At 37.8% G+C, this 17,028-nt stretch overlaps 1 protein-coding gene across 2 annotated transcripts in view; it reads left to right on the top strand.

The window, feature by feature from the left end:
* FARSB (phenylalanyl-tRNA synthetase beta subunit) overlaps positions 1 to 17,028 on the top strand; it is a 34,414-nt gene that overhangs the window by 2,777 nt on the left and 14,609 nt on the right. For both annotated transcript variants that reach the window (XM_040705542.2, NM_001006543.1), the window contains 11 exon segments: positions 214 to 329; positions 776 to 926; positions 2,477 to 2,585; positions 3,823 to 3,893; positions 5,145 to 5,206; positions 5,291 to 5,342; positions 6,639 to 6,700; positions 7,128 to 7,335; positions 7,759 to 7,839; positions 9,998 to 10,090; positions 11,736 to 11,853. In XM_040705542.2, the coding sequence (XP_040561476.1) occupies positions 214 to 329; positions 776 to 926; positions 2,477 to 2,585; positions 3,823 to 3,893; positions 5,145 to 5,206; positions 5,291 to 5,342; positions 6,639 to 6,700; positions 7,128 to 7,335; positions 7,759 to 7,839; positions 9,998 to 10,090; positions 11,736 to 11,853 (1,123 nt within the window).

The following is a 17,028-nucleotide window of genomic DNA, read 5'->3' as shown; positions in this document are numbered from 1 at the left end:
GTATTGCATTTACCTTCTGGGCTGTTACAGGGTACACTGTAATCCTTCTTGTCTCTGTCAGACTTGAAGTTTTTTTGGTTGGTTTTGTTTCCCCTTGAATTTCTAACATACTTCCAGAATTCTTCCTTTTGATGGCTACTCCACCAAAAAGAAAATCAGTTCTTTTGTCTTTTGTACTCGAAATTTATAATCTGTTGCTGTTGCAAATTACAGACTGTCAAAATCCGTCCTTATGCTGTAGCTGCAGTCCTTCGTAACATCACTTTTACCAAAGAGCGTTATGACAGTTTCATTGACCTCCAAGAAAAGCTACACCAAAATATTTGCAGGTTAGTGCTTAAATTTCAAATACCATGTAGTGTGTGAGCATGATTTGATTTTATGTTAAGATTTCACTGCCCTATTATGGGGAAATATTATATATTATGTTCATATTAAAGAAAATATGTCATAGCAGCTCTCTTGCTTCTTCTCATTTCCTTGTCTGTTTCTATCTGCTCTCAGTACATTTTAATGTAAATACATCTTCCACAAGAGTTGAGGAAGAAGCCTTCTGCAGCGGTCCCAATGGATATGCTTTTGACTGCTGTGCATATTCTTAACATTTCTCATTGCTAGCATACAGATTGAAAATGATTTCTAGGCTTCTCAAAACTGGACTTTGATTTTTGCAGTAAGGTATGTGAATGCACAGAATTACAGAGCATCATGAGATGCTATCTCCAAGGAACTCCAAAAGTTACTAGCAAAATCATTATTTTGTCTTTCTCTCTAGGAGAAGAGCGTTAGTAGCAATAGGTACCCATGACTTGGACACCATTTCTGGTCCATTCACTTTTACAGCTAAAGCACCTTCTGAAATTAAATTCAAGCCCTTGAACCAATCACAGGAGTACACAGCTTCACAAATTATGGATCTGTATAGGGTAAGTGTGATTTTTCAGGGTTACTGTGCTAAGTAAAGGAAAAAAGTTTCTAAAGCTTAACATCTAATAACCTTGCATTTAAGGGTTGTTCTTACAAGTAAAACACAGCCATCTTCTGTAGCTTCAGCCAGTGAACATGATAAGTGCATGATAATACTTAATTTGTATTGCTCATGAAAGATGCATCATGGTGTTTGGTGCCTAAATGTAACTATCAAAATAAGTGATTTTGATGTTAAACCTTACTAATTTATCAACACAAAGGTTACTTTTCATGATAATCTTCATAATATTGTAAAAGGGTTATGTTCTTGCCTGCACTGGTAAGATATTCAGTGTACAAAGCTGAAAAAAAAAAAAGGTGTAAATAATAGCAAATTTTAAAACGTTATTTCAATTGGGCCAGCTTGGTGGCGACATTGAGTTCTTTACCCAGCTACATCTTAGGCAGGTGTAGCTGCGGGACTCAGTTAAAGTTTGGCATCACTCTGGCCCAGCATCCTTTTGAAACCAGGTAAACATTAGAAAAAGATCCTATCAGGTCTAATTTTATATTATTTATTATATTTGAAAATAAGCATATTTTCAAAGTATATAAGTCAGTATTTGAAAATGATACTATTACAATTAAAATATGCAGAAGAAGTAAAAGAAATTCACAACCACATCTGACTAAAGGCAAGTGAAAACTAGGAAAAAAAAAAGGTCTATTTTAACTATAGTTAACTAAAAGTTAACAATGTTTTTGGTAGAATATACATCCATGTCATTGGAACAGATGTAAGTTTTGAATCAAATTTAAGCATAAATGTATCAGGGTTTAGCACTTTACAATTAAAAGTACCAAAATGATTTTTTTATCACTTCTAAGGAGAATTCTGCTGAAATAAGGATGGGTACCTATGGGTTTGGCAGTGGGAGGACTGTTGCAGTGAACAAAGACTTTGTTTAGGTAGTATGCCTTAAGCATCTTTGAGAGAATCCTTGAATAAATGGTTTTTAATGTTTCTGAAGAAAAAAAAAATCCAGCTTTCTCATTTAAAAATTTTCCCCACTTCTGAGAGTGAGCAGCTTTTGCTAGAGGTACTGTAATGCTATAATGGGATGATAATAGCAGGGTAGCAAAGTCTTTGGCTACAGCAAATGAGAACAAGCCCAAATGCAACAACCACAGATACAGAAATGAAGGAAAAGAGCTGCTTACCTTTGGAAGGCCTCAGGTAGGCAGGGATCTCTGGCAAGAGATGCCCTCACCTCCACTGCCAACCCTTAAGTGAGGTCTGGAAAAGGGTGGATCCTGTCTCCATCCCTTCCAGTCACTCAGGTGCATTGCTTTTGCCTGAGCTCTTCTGGATTGGCCCTGCCTTCCCACCAGGTGCTCAATCACTGCTTCAGGCCATGACTCATCATTTCCACTACAGGTACCTAGCTGTAAGCCCAGTCCTACCTTCTTTAAAAATTCCAGTTAGTACCTCACCGGAGGACTGTGGTAGGATGGAAATTCAAAAGTGAGCTAATGCTAAACGTGGCATTACTCTTTGTTTCCCCAGACTGACAGCCACCTCCGACACTATTTACACCTGATTGAAAACAAGCCACGTTATCCTGTCATTTTTGACAGTAATGGTGTTGTTCTGTCCATGCCACCAATCATTAATGGTAAGTTTATTTCTGACTAGTTTATGCTGTTGCTCCTATTTTGTGAGTCAAGATGTCTAATAGAAACGTTGGTACATAATGTGGATTATTCTGTTCTATTAAAAATGTTTCACTTATTCTTTCAGTTTAAACATGGATTTTTTTGCTCCCTCAGGAGCAGATAATTAAATGTAAATATGGGCATTGTTTTTTTTGGATTGGCTACAAGCACTTAAGTGAAAGATTATATGGGTGTTGAAGCGAGTCCAGGAGAGCTGAGTACATTTCAGCTGTAAAGAGATATAGCACAGCATGCTGGGAAGGGAGTACAGCATCCTTCACTCTTGAGAGCTCAGGTGCTCCTGACTAGGTTCACACAGCATGGTTGTTGGCAATGAAGTTCATTCAGTGTACACACTGGCTGTCAGTGTTGAGCTATTGTTATGAGGCAGGTTTCTGCTCAACCACAATATATAGTTTACCATATACTAACAGAACCCCGTTTTTGTGAGGAATCTACTACTGGGGGACTTCACATCTAATTTGCAAGGAAGACACTTTAGGTGATGCTCCTAAGTGTGTTTTCTACCTTCTTCCAGACAAGAGACAGTTTTGAGTACATCAGTGATGTGTTACAGTGTATGCCCCGTGATTGCAAGTGTAGGCAAAAAGCAGATCCATGCATAAGAGGAACCTGTCCTGTGCTGGACCACTCACATAGACAAAACCTTTAGCGTCTCAGATGACAGTGTCAGGAGATCTTGTTTATTCATAAAAGTAGCTATGGATTTTCATCAGTCTAAATCACTTCTTAAAAAAATATTCATTGCTATCTAAGTTTGCTTTCTCATGCATGTTACATCAAGTGCCATTCTGCTACTAAAGCTGGGGAAGAGGAGATGCTGAACCACTGTGCCACCAGCAGATGGCTGAAATTCTGCTAGTTTGCTTTTTCTATTGTCAGTAGAGAGTTCCTGTCGATTTGTGTTTTCTAGTGTTCATGGGCAGCCAGGTCAGCAAGACCAGTCTGTCTTTTCTGATTAGAATGTGTTGTATTTTTGCTCTTTTTGATTTATAAGTGTAAAAATAAAAAGCCCTGCTACTCTGGTGTGAATGTTGATGCAGCAGACATAATAGCTTTTAAGCTGGGGAAGATGGTGATGGTGATCATTTTGAAATACAGAGTCAGTCAATAACTTTGACACCGCAGGAAAAGCAACAACATTTCTTAACATGCTATTGTCTTCACATGTTTTAGGAGATCATTCAAAAATAAGCCTAAAAACGAGAAATGTATTTATTGAATGTACAGGCACAGACATGACAAAGGTAAATTAATCTTTTCTGCTTTTGATATGCTGTAGCATCATTGTTATCCCAAAGGGACAACAATGCTCTAGTACAGAGATCTACAGTAGATGAGTGTTTGTTTTATGGAGCAGACTGTCCATTTCAAAAGTAGTGGGACTGCGTGGAATTCCCTCAGTACAGCTTTAGGTCTGCTTTACAGGTGGTGGTGTGTTTTCCATGGGTTTTGTTTTTACTGTACCTTCACGTTGACACCAAATTTTCAGCTTATATTTAAAAAAAAGTAAACTAGGGTTCTTTTTGTTGCTGAACACTTTCCAAAGTCTTAAGATTTAGAAAAAGAATAGAATTCATTAAGACTGCTTATTTTGCCAAAACAATCTTTGTAAAGAATAATTAAAATCTGGGCTGTGGAAATGGAGAAAGCAATTTTTCTTCTCAGTTATCTTTTTCAAGCAGGGATGCTGTGCAAATAATCGCCAACTGGAAGTCTTTCTATATGCAAATTCTGCAACTCAGCACCAAAGCGTGAAAGCCTAGCAGTTATAATTGCCTGTTCTTGAATGTAGGTTGTGCATTCATTGATAGTTTCCCTAAAATGCGTGTATTGACTCTCAAGAACAAAAGTATTTTTAATTTATCCTACTACACAATGGTTCATTAATGACAGAAATTTGCATGTTGTGATATGCCTTCTAAGGAAACTAAAAAATAACTGCCTCTTGCTACTGCTTACTTTGATAGTAAATACAAAAATAGCACTGGTTTCTTTTCATGAAGGAAATTATAGTGTGAGGCATCACAAAGCAACTCCCGTAGATTAAGAGTTTGATTAAAATCTCATGATTGTGTTCTGTTATACTGACTTCTTCAAATACTGAGCATAGCATAAAAGATGTCAATGTAGCCTCATTTGCAACAATATGTTTTTAAACAGAGCGCAGCATTTTGGCCTCAATGAAGTAAATAATTAGATTAAAGGTTTGGAAGATGCAGTTCTGACTGCTTTCCTCAGAGCAGTTAAGCAAAAATGTGCAAATGCCTTAGAGCCTTGAGAACCAAAGATCTCCACTTATCAGGTTTTTGAGTAACATCTTTGCAGCAGAAGCAAAGCATCTCTAAAAATTCAGCCCGATATTTTAGATGCTAAGTTTTTAAGTAGCATAGAATGAACAGAGTATAACAAATTTTTCCCCCTTAGTTACGATATTTTGTCTGCTTTAGCACAAGTAGAGGACAGATTTCAATATGATTATCGTCTTTGTTTTGTAGGCAAAAATTGTTCTTGATATCATAGTTACGATGTTTAGTGAATACTGTGAGAAGCAATTCACGTGAGTATAAATTTGGAGTCAAAGACATTACACTTCCACCACGTTTTAAAAGTGTTTTTAGTTCTCTTTTTATATCTCTTACAGTGTTGAAGCAGTAGAAGTAACTTATCCTAATGGGAAGACTCACATCTGTCCGGTAAGTGAGATGATGTCTCACTGTCACTGGGGAAAGGATTTTATTTACACAAAGAATGACATGGTCATCTTTTTCTGCAGAAGTGAAGAGTAAGTCAGGGCTTTCTTTAACCCCACAAAGGAAAGAAGATTGTGTCTCAGTTTCACCTTATCTAGAAAACTCATTCTGAAGCGCTGCTAATTTCTGATAAGGCTAAGAACAGTCTCATTTAATCTGATGCTCAAGAAAGAAGGCTAGGGTTTAAAGTTATGAGTGGTAATGTGGATTTGAGTTTCTGATACAAACGTTCTTAGGAACAAGTAGAGATGGCTATCAGAAGTCTGTGTCTAAAGCCTACCTGTTCCAAATCAGGAAACACGAATATAGAAGGAGGTCCTTCAGGCTTAAACCACTGGACAGCTGAAATCAGCCTCAGCATAACATACTTATCAGATCTGGAATCTTTAATGCCTTTGAATAAAATAGCCTTTTAATCCTGGATGTTTCAGTCCTTTGTTTTATAGATTCCAGCTATTCAAGTCAACATGCTGCGTGATGAACATTTAAGTGCAGGTTTGCCTACATTCAGAGTCCAAGGCATACTTCTGAGCTGCAATGAAGGCTTACTTTCTTTGTTCTAAGTTAAAAGAAAGCAATTCTTCCTGTCTCTTGAAAGCGACTGAAGACAAGTAGGTCTGATTGGCTTCATAAAATCTCTGCATTAACCAATACAGTTTCCCTGCATATAACAGTGCAAAAAATTGCTGTAGTTTTGGATGCGAAGGGTTTTTACAGATTTGGTTTGTTAATCAAATTTAGAAGCACTAAGTGTATACATACAAAACAACTTTCTTAGATGCATTACACATTTCCTCGGAAAAATAAGATATTTCTGTGCCAATACGGAGGTAACAAGTTTTCTTTCCTTTTCATGCTACAGTCATATGATCTGTACTAGACCATGCAATCTTTTGTATGACCATTCATTGCTTTAGGGCTTTGACTTAAGATGAACTCAGAAACTCAGTTACTTGCATATATCTGAAGTTATCAGAAGTTTCAATAATAAGGATTTCATGCTGCATTCAGACTTCCAGTTTAAATGAGAACAGCTTTTGCATTATGTACTGTAATGTTATTTTCAAGAACAATTTTATCTTAAAATGTTGAGATTGACCTAATATTCCATACTTGTCTTTTGTGCACATTATTTGGGTATCGTAATTAGAAGAAGCTAAATTAGCATGATGTCAAAACTGAGTCCTTTTAGAAATGACAAGTGATGTGTATGCTGAAAAGCTTTGCCTTTCTTTTTAGGAACTGGCTTACCGAAAGGAAAAGGTGAAACCTGAACTCATTAACAAGAAATTAGGAATCAGGTGTGTTACTGCAAATAGTAACTTGTTGGGTTTTTTTTAGTTTTTTTCAATCAAGAATTAATAATGAAAAGGATACTTGAAAACGTTGGTTATTGCTTTGTTTTAAAAATGTTTACAGTGTGATTTTTAATTTATCAGAAATGCAGAGGTTAACCTGGGTGAATCAGTCAGTTTTGTAGGACGACCCCTCCTCTTTTCAGTAAATGTGAATCATTCCCTTTGGCCTCACACACAGTTGTAAAATAAAGAAAAATGACTTTATCAGTCAGAATCTGAGCTGGATCTGATGGCATATTCAGTTTATGTACATTCTATAAAGCACTTCTGACATTATTCAGGAAGTGAGGCAACATAGCAGAAATGCTGATTACTTTAAAAAACCAGTATAGTCTGAGACCTGTAAATTACTACTCTTGTTTTGTTTCAGTGAAACTCCATCAAGCCTTGCAAAGCTGCTGACTAGGATGTGTTTGAGCTCACACGTCACAGGGAATGGGAACAATATAGAGGTTGAAATCCCTCCTACCAGAGCGGACGTTATCCATGCATGCGATATCGTAGAAGATGCAGCAATAGCTTATGGTTATAACAACATTCAGATGGTTATTCCGAAAACGTACACCATAGCTAATCAAGTAAGATTGCCCCTTCAAATAAACGCTCTGTTGTCAGTAAACGACCAGTGCATGCCAGAAGGGCTTTGGGGAAAACAGAACCTAGGAATTAAATATTTTGACATGCTTTGCCTTGAGAAGTATTTACCATGGATGGGATACAAAACAGATGCCCCGCTGATTTGAATAAGTCCAAGACCAGTGGTTGCTGGTACTTGAAAAAAGACAGGGTTTAAGCAGGGAGCCCATATTAAATCTCTAATTGGGAGATTCATTTCCTCAGGCAAACCTAAAGGCAACCGGCTGATGCTTTCAAAAAAATTTTAAGCACACTGAGTACCTCCCCAGTGAGTTCTCTGTAACATAACAGGCAGAATCACCCCGGGAAAGAGTAGAAAAGCATTTTTAGATCGAAGTTGAAAAGTGCGTTTTGTTTCATTTTAGCTTCCACTCAATAAGCTCACAGAACTTCTGAGACTGGACTTGGCAGCTGCTGGATTCACTGAAGCACTCACTTTTGCCCTGGTATATTATATTGCTTTTGTATTTTCTTAGTTGCATGTTCAAACAGCGACTATTCCCTTGTATAAATGTACCCGTTTTATCTGTTACTGTTTTGGCATGTAATTGTTTGCTAATGCTTTGGAATTGTAGTGTAATATTTTGTGAGTTTCTAGGTCAGATAAATTGAATGAGTCACTGCTAACATGGCATGCAGTTCTAAGTACAGAGGCAAAAATAGTGCTCAAGTACTGTTTTTGTTTAACTTGATAGTATGAAATTGTAAGACAGCAAGTCTTTAGAAACTTCCATCGCCAGATTCAAAATTCATCATAGTTTGATAATCTGAAAGATATCATCACAATTTAGTGATTTCTGTTGGATATTGCTGCACTTCAGAGATCACCCTGTTTCTATTTGCCTCTTCCCAGTATTGTCACCCACTCACGACTGCGTTAGGTACCTGGTCAATATGTAATTCAAAGAGTTTATTTTAAGAATCCCTGTAAGACTTACAGTGCAGACTAAGGGATCCCAGATGAGGTTTTGATAACATTCTCAAAGGTTTTAAGATACAGTGACACAGGCTCCTAAAACTCTGTGTGGATTAGTTCAGGTACTGCAACCAAACAGATCAAATAAAATTGCCACCTACACATTTTGTAGAGCTTCATCTTGCAAGTATTGAAGTTAACTCTAAAGCCTGAAAAATATATTGCAGTTTTAATGTTTTGTTGTTTGTTAGATGTTACTCATTTAAGAAAAAAGGATAATATCTAGTATTACTTCCTGCAGTGCTAGTATCTGACAAAGATACTCAGACTACCTGCAGTAGTGCCATGTTGGGGAAATGCTGTGTATAAAAGTTCAAACTTTTGTAGGCTCTTGCTTATGCACTAAGTTCTATAATTATTTTTTTTCCAGCACTGAAGAGTGAGGATGCTTAAAAACACTGACTGTGTTGTATCACTACAACAGAGAACTTTTTTAACTGCCACAGCAAAATTTTGAGCAATCAAGCAGTGTATCATTTTATCACATTAAGTATCTGGTGACTGGGTCACCAACACTTCATTGAAACATCAGTATGAGGCCTATGACAAATAGCATAGTAGCCCAGCGCAATATGGCAAGCACTGCTTACATATTTATGCATGTAATCCTGTTCTTCCTTTGAACCCTACATTATTGCCCATACAGAGTAGCAGTGCTTTCTGTGAGGACCTCTGATTTAGCCCAAATGCATCTAGTTACATCATAGTATTGTTGAGATACACATGTGAAAACTTGAACATAATTTTCTCCTCCTAAGGTCAGTGTTCATTCAATTTCTTTTTCTTTTTTTTTTTTAATTCAATAATCTACTTTTTCACATGGTATCATCTGCTCACTTTCCTCACGTTTGGTCTATCAACACATGTAGGAGCACTGCCAGTGCAAAGGGAACACTTGGGAGACTGCAGTCCTATCAAATCCCCACGTCCTAGCTTGCTACTGGTTTCTTAATACATTAACGAAGCAGTAAATTCTGGAAATCTGCAGTGTGGCTCTTACCAGTACCATCTGTTGCTGTATGCACAGACATAATCTGAGCCTGACAATGTGCACCTATACTGCTTCCTTAAAAGTATACCTTGAGAGTAACAGTTTTCAAAAGATTACACATTTAAAAAAAAGTGAGAAATGAGAATCTTATGCAGTTATGAAAGTTGAAGGCTTTGCCATATCCTGTTTTGGCTTTTTTTAGGTAGTACTTTATTTTCCTTAAGTAGCCCCCAAGGCATTGTTTTCTTTTGAAGAAAGCTTGAATGCCATTCCTTTGACAATTTTTTTAACTACTTTCAGACTCAGATTTTATTCACTGCAAGTCAGAAGGCAGAACCTGAGCCTCTGCTTTTAAACAGACAACGGCCATCTCTGACAGAAGCTTAAATAAACATTTTTTTTTAAAACTACCTTTATTTTGCTTAGTAATTAACACTTGTAGATAAACCAGTTTGCCTACATTGTCTTAAAGCTCACGCTTCAGTTGTATCAAAAGACGGTGTTCTACTTGAGGGCCTCAGAGCTACTGCTGTGCTTGTATTGTTCATTCTTCTTACAAGTTTCATCATTGGTTCACTGTCTTATTTAACTACTTGACTATCTTTTTTCTTTTCTTTTTGCTGTCTCTTCCTCCCAGTGTTCTACGGAAGACATTGCAGATAAACTTGGCATGGATATCTCTGCTACAAATGCAGTGCACATAGCAAACCCCAAAACTGCAGAATTTCAGGTGAGGTAACTTGATTCACGTCAGATTTGTCATACAGTGTATGTACAAAGAGGAAAGAAAGAAACTAATAGGAAATAACGTTTATAAACTATAAAGCTAATTTTATAGCAGTAAAGAGGGTGTCTGTTTACATGCTACATTTTCTAACAGTCATTTTCTGTTACTCCTTGAGACTTTATTCAGTGTGAAATGCTATTACCTTTTCAAGGAAGCAAAGTACCATATTCAGTATGATGGCATCTGGCAAAATTGAGCTGTCTTATTACAGAAAACTCATGCCCACAAAGATTCACATAAGTCTAATTTCTCTGAGCATCTAAAGTGCTGAAGTCTTTTCTCTATTAAGGCAAACATTCTACTTGTCAGATTCAGGAACATAATTTGAGGGTAACTTCGTGTATTTTCTGTTTGCTACCACAACTAAACAGTTATGTAAGACTCTGTTGTATGATATTTAGACTGTTATTCCCTGTTTGCATGTATTATTTGGCACGGTAATTACAAATGGCCAATTTAGAATGTACCACAAACATAAAAGATATTGAGCATAAACAAAATCAGAAAAGCATCAGCCTCACTAGCCTAGTACAACTTCAGGTTCCCGTTCCTCAGAGAACACAGGCCTTTGCTGTAGGAGTGCTGCTAGATAGTTGTATCATTGGCTGAACGTTCCTCGTGGCAGAATAGCCTCTGTCTTTTAAAGTGTGTAGGCCTCCGTGCAGGCTGGGAGGAATTACTCTCTGTGATGCTGTATGCAGTTTCAGCTTTAAATGTTAACTGTGGAGGGATTCCTAGAATGGCTTTTTCCCATTCCCCCAGGATAGCTCTGCCATCACAGAAGGACAAGATGATGCCATGGGCCCTTTTCCTTAGCGTGCACCTTCAAGTCTTCATTGGGTAGTTAAGAAGAGAGGAACAAGTAGGAATGCTGCATGATGAGAAGTTACTATGGCTGAGTACACAATAACTTCTCACCAGCAGTCAAGTAGTATTCAGTCCCTTCCATCTTTTTCACGGTAGTTTTGCTAAATCAGACTGCCAGTCTGAAAAAAATAATGGTGGCCTTCTTTGCTCTGCATGCAAGTACTTCCACAGAAAATAAGGAATGTCACCTTAAAACAATAGCATGCCTCCTACCTGGTACTTTGCATATGTTACTTACATATTTCAGGTCCTCCACAGCTGCAATATGAATGTATTCATCTCACATTCTGCCTGTGTCATTGTTTAATATTAGGAGGTATCAAGATTATTTTTCACATAGCATTTAATATTTCCAAAATAAAACTTAGCATTTACCTTTTGCATAACAGGATTAAACTGTAAGGGTTTGTTTTGGTTTTTCATTCTTTGTGTATGGTTTTTCCCTCCCTGTACTGCAGGTCTGGCATCTGTGAGATGTTATCTGTTCCTAAGCTTGTATATTCTCTGTCAGACAATGCTGTAAAAAGAACATGCAAAAAATATATATTTTCAAGTTTAACAATTCTAAAACAAAGACATTCAGACATAAGAGATCAGCACAGTATTTGCATCTCATTACTGTTGAATTCTCATTAGAATTGAGCAAACCAAAACATAGAAAGTTGTACTGTTAGCTATTTTGGAAGGTATTTCACTTGCAGCATCTGTGCTTGTCCTGCAGGTGGCACGTACAACCCTCCTTCCTGGTCTGCTGAAAACTATAGCTGCTAACCGGAAGATGCCCCTGCCTTTGAAACTCTTTGAGATTTCTGACATTGTAGTAAAAGATCCTACTAAAGGTAAGAGAAGTCTCCTCAGCATTTATAACTTCAGTTATTGAAAAATCTCCTCTTGAAAAGGGTTGGAGATCCAGATTAATTTCAGAAGTTATTTGAGTAACTAGTTAAGGCTACAGCTGTGCAAGTTCAGGGAAAAATAGGTGTTCCCATTAGAATGAGAAAATATGAAAATAGACCCAGCCTTTTAAAGAAGCAAGTGGAATGACCTCGAGAACCGCAGCGCAGTCAGCATGACACGAACCCCAGGTATGTTCAAGATGGAAGCAGTGGGTACATCTGCACCACTGACTGGTGCGACAGCTGAAGGAAGAGAGCTGAGCTTGATTGGCCATTATCAGTTACAGTTCCGAGTCTTTATAGCTGTACTGCATCTCATTAGCAGTGCTGTGTACACTGTTTATCAGTCATAGGGTACATGCAGTGCAGCTGCCGGAGGATTTAGTATCCAAATTTCAAGAGAGCTGCTCCAACTGCTAGCTCTGAGCATGACTCGAGGACAGTTGTGAATACAGGGTATAAGTGCAAGGTGATTTTGCATCAAAAGAAAAAAACCTACTCTAAACAGCTTATATTGATGCACTCATTTTGTCTTGCTCTTATGTCAGTACTCTTCTGCATTTGTACTGGAGGGATAGCTCATGAGACAAACTCCCTACTGGTAATGTTGTCAAGGGGCACAAACCTTGGAGTTTAGTCAGTGCCGGAGGCACATTGCTATTACAGTACTTAAGCCTGTTTCAATGGCTGCAGTCTTCAAAATGTACAGCACTGGCAAGTAAAAAGCAGTACATCTCCAGTCAGTGAAGGGCAAACTAGACTTGGAGACTGATTCTAATCTGGAGAGCTGTAACTCATGAAAAACTTGGGAATCAGTGCAATTAGATAGCTTCACATGAATCCCTTTTCCATCAGCTTAGAACAGTATTATTTGTATTCGTTTCCCAGAACTGTTCAGGAATACTGACAACCAATACAAAGAATTAGACTTGTAGCACATATAGAGGATAAAGAACAGAGTGAGTCTATGTATAAATAAACAAAAAGCCCAACAGGCTAAGATTTGCCCAGTCAGCTATGAAAAAATTTTCCTTATCTTTTCTTTTCATCCAACTATACTGAGAAAGCCTGGCTGCCTTTGAATTGCTCTTCAACATTAGTTACTTTACGTGAAGCAACAACAGCAGTTCACTTTTCAAAAGCTTCAGTGAAAGCCTTCTTGTGTGATGTGGTATCTGTGCACTGATTTCACTGTACAGTATCAGGATTTCAGATTAACTTGTTTATCTGGAAAATATATTTAATTTTTTTTTTTTTTTTTTTTAAGAAATATACCAATTCATTTCTTCTTATAGGTTATATCAGTGGAAAAAAACTTGCAGCTACAAATTCTGGGAGTATGTGCTTATATGAGAAGTTATAACTGGATTAAGCTTTGCTTCTTGGTGGAAAAGGCTGGCTTGACTTCAAGTTCAGCAGCAGAAGTGGTTTGGTGCTTCCTTATCTGGTTTCAGATTTTAATGGTTGTATTTAAGGTATTTGGGATCTGCAGAACAAAGGTTTATGTAAGGCATAAACGAAATGGCAAGTGAATTGCTTTGGTGATGAACTTAATTTGTAGATTACTGTTTTAGAGGAGAAAAAGCAGCCTTGCCAAGCTAAATAAGCAGTTTTAGCAAAGCACTTGATATATATATTTATTTTCAAATCAAACACAAACAGTTTGGTGGTGCAGCTCATTCCTTGCTGAGCATGGAGTTGCTACAGCACAAAAAGTTGGTACAGATGGCAGAATAGCATTAGCATTCTTCAGAACCAAGAGTGGGCTATTTGTCTTGAAAGAAGGAGCGTATTTATCCTGGCTTCATAAAATTTGCAATTTTAATTGATTACTTTTATTTTGTGTATGTTAATTGTAGCTCTTGAAAGTTTCATGTATTCGGGTAGCTGCTTCACAGCTTTAGAGAGGCTGATCTGTAGCGCACTTCATTTTGATGGGAGTTATTGCAGCAGATGAAAGAGAAACACTGTTTAGGCAGCAGCTTTGCAGCCCTGGCTCTTGGGCAGCCCTCTCCTAGGTTGAGTGCCTGCAGACTGTGACCAATATCTGAAACTGTTTCTAGTGTTGCGTTGATAATAACTGCTGCCTTTCTCAAACTCACTTCTAAAATTAAGCTTGCATCATAAATGGTTTGAATAGGAAGGAGAGAAAGAAATAACGGGTAACTGTAAACCCTGAAAAATGTGGGATTGCCCTCACATATGGAATGAGATTTCCTGCAGAAGACTTATGTCATCAGACTGACTAATTTAATTTTATTATTTCACGATTTTGGCATGCAGAATTTCCAATTAATAATGTAAGAAGCATGAGTCAAAAGAGTACTGACGTTAACTATATTCGAAACGGCATCTTGCGGTCATTCATGTGTGAACAAATCTAGCTTTTAAACACACTGGTTTTTAATAAAATACCTGCTTACACTGAGCTTATGCTTACTAAGGTGAACAGAACGTATTTCTCTTCAGACATATCTAGCAGAAAGGCTTGACATATTAAATTGGCAAAACGTGTGCCAGATTTGATGTTGCTAAACGGAACCAAACACAAGCAGAAATGTTTCTTCTCAAGGCAAGAGAAACGTGCTGATTTTGAGTATGTTACACAGCACCTGTAGAGCTGTAACTCTAATCACCTCTAGTAAAGCAGTTACACCAGTTCAGCATGTAAATCATCACCTTGCACCAATACACCTAACCTAGAATACCCTTCTTTCTCCTACCACAAGAAGAGAAATGAATCCATCAAAAGTCACCTCTGACTTGTGATCTTGTAGAACCAAGCAAGCTCATGGCAGTATACATTGCTGATGCTATATTTTAGAGCAGTTCTCCTATCTCAATCTGCAAGTGTTAATTACATGCAGAAATTACACAAAAATCCAAGTTCAAATGAGCCAGTGCCCCCTTTCAGATCAACATATTTTCCTGAAACATCCCTAACTTGGAAGAGGGCAGCGTACAACACAGCTCTGCCTTCTTCTGTGCACTTTTGGCTCATGTGCTCCTGACCAGCTGCCCATCCTTTGGGTTGTTTTTCAACAGGATCTCCAGGAAGTGCTTTGAAGTCTCAGAAATATATATATGTAATTTAGGTTGACACACTTGGCAGGCTGATTTAAAAAATAGAATTGCTTCATGGCATGACACAAGAGATCTCTTAAGTGAGTTATAAAGAACTGAAGCACTTCTAACAGCCGCCAGCTTTTGCACACAGTTCTTAATACTTCTCCTGTCGTCTGTGGTGAATGCAATTCTTGTGCCCTAGCATAACTCTAAAGAAATAAGTTCTGTAATGCAACTTCTTGGAATGCTTCAAAATACAGCCTTTCCTTTACCAAAGATCTTAACAGATGGCTTGAAATCAGGAGGTTTAAGATTTATCACATTTCTTTCTGATGATTTAGTTAAGAATAGTGATCTGAAGACCACTGACTGTGAATACAAAGTAAAATTCAGATAGTTGCACAAATCCTGCTAGCATAGCAAGAGAGAAAAATGAACTCATCCTACTGAATGCCTCGCACAGAAAGCTTGCTTTCCTAGCAACAAATAAAGTCTTGTGGAAAAGGGAGAACATTTTCTTCTTTTCTGCTGCACAGTACAACATGAAAATAGATTAGCCGTTATTTATGACTGCATATTATTGTCTGGCATCTTATTTGAGTTGGGAAACAGAGACATAATAATATAACTGAGTGGTCAGCATGCTCAGAGAACAGAAATCAGATGTTGCATTTATTGGTATTTTCTCTGTAACCTTTGCTCTTCTTATAGCATTTTTAATTAAGTCTTCAGAACTGAATTCTCCATTGTTTAATACTGCAGATTATCATTGTGACACTAAAAGGTTACTGCCACAGTAAGTTCAGCAGGAGAACTGACAAGCCAACTCGTGGCTGTATTGCCAAGCTGCTGCTCTAGGAGTTCTGAACGACTTTTGGCACAAAAAGTCTGCTCTTATCTTTTGTGTAGGCTCTTGCTGCACTGTTTCGTGTTCCTTTAAATTCCTTGTCTGCCTAGCCACTTGGTAAACATTTTCCTGTTTAGTTATTGATAGATTTCTGTTATTAAATGGTCAGTTGGACCAAATAAGCAAGATATAGATGTCCTATGTGGTTGATATTAGCAGTTTGGGAAACACCCAGTGAACACTCAAGTTTCTGCTTGTGATTAAGCTTAGGGTAGCTCAAAGATCAGCTATGGTGGATCAGACCTGAGGCTCACTTTGCCTAATATCTTGCCTGTAACAATAGCTAGAAGTGTTTGTCAAGGGAAAAGCACAAAATTTGGTAAGTATATACTTCCCATTCTCCAGTCATTTGTACCTCAGGGACTTACTGATTCAGACGTGATTCTTTGGATTCAGCAGCATGTAATAGATTTCTCCTTATGAGCATTCACTGCTTAACTAGGTGATGTCTGAAAATACCTACTCCTTTTATTGTTTGAAGCTTGGCCCCTGCTGGTTTTCGTGTCCACTAATGCTTCTATTGAAAGCAACAGTGAATGATTAATCCCAGTAGAAAAGAACCATCTCAAGGCCTGATGTGCTGACATAGTCAGCCCTGGTACTTACATCCTGAGCTGCATGGCAGTACAACTCAGACTGCGGGTGCAGCTGTAACTGCTGCAGAGTCACTAATCACATAGGGATCCTGAGTCACACTGTGGGTAGAATGCAGCTCACCACATTTTCTTCTGGGAACACAAAGTCCAGCTGAGATGCTTTGTGACCAGAAGTCCTGACAAATGCCCACTCTGCACACAATTTGACAGCATAACGAGCATCATTCACTCTGGAATATGCTGGGTTTCATCTGCACTTCTTTTGGCTGATGCCTAGCTAAGAAATAGGAAAGCCCTACTCATGCAATCTCATGTCAGGTGGTGTGGCCCTGCCTTAACTTGCAGACCAGATAGAAGTGTTCTTTTTATTCCTTTATTCTTTCACTACCAAATAAACTCTTACTCTTCTTTTCCCCTCAAGCATTACAAGCAGCCAGAAATCTGAAGGAGTTGAATTACAATTTTTTTCTTTTAAAGAAATAGAGTTGCTGTCAGTTAAATCCATTCAGTCCCTATATTTAACCACCGTTAAGGGAAACGGATGAGAAT

This window comes from Gallus gallus, chromosome 9, assembly GCF_016699485.2.
Source record: "Gallus gallus isolate bGalGal1 chromosome 9, bGalGal1.mat.broiler.GRCg7b, whole genome shotgun sequence".
NCBI classification, from domain to species: Eukaryota; Metazoa; Chordata; class Aves; order Galliformes; family Phasianidae; genus Gallus; species Gallus gallus.
The sequence above is the reverse complement of the archived record's forward strand: the minus strand, read 5'-3'. Positions and strand labels throughout refer to the sequence as shown.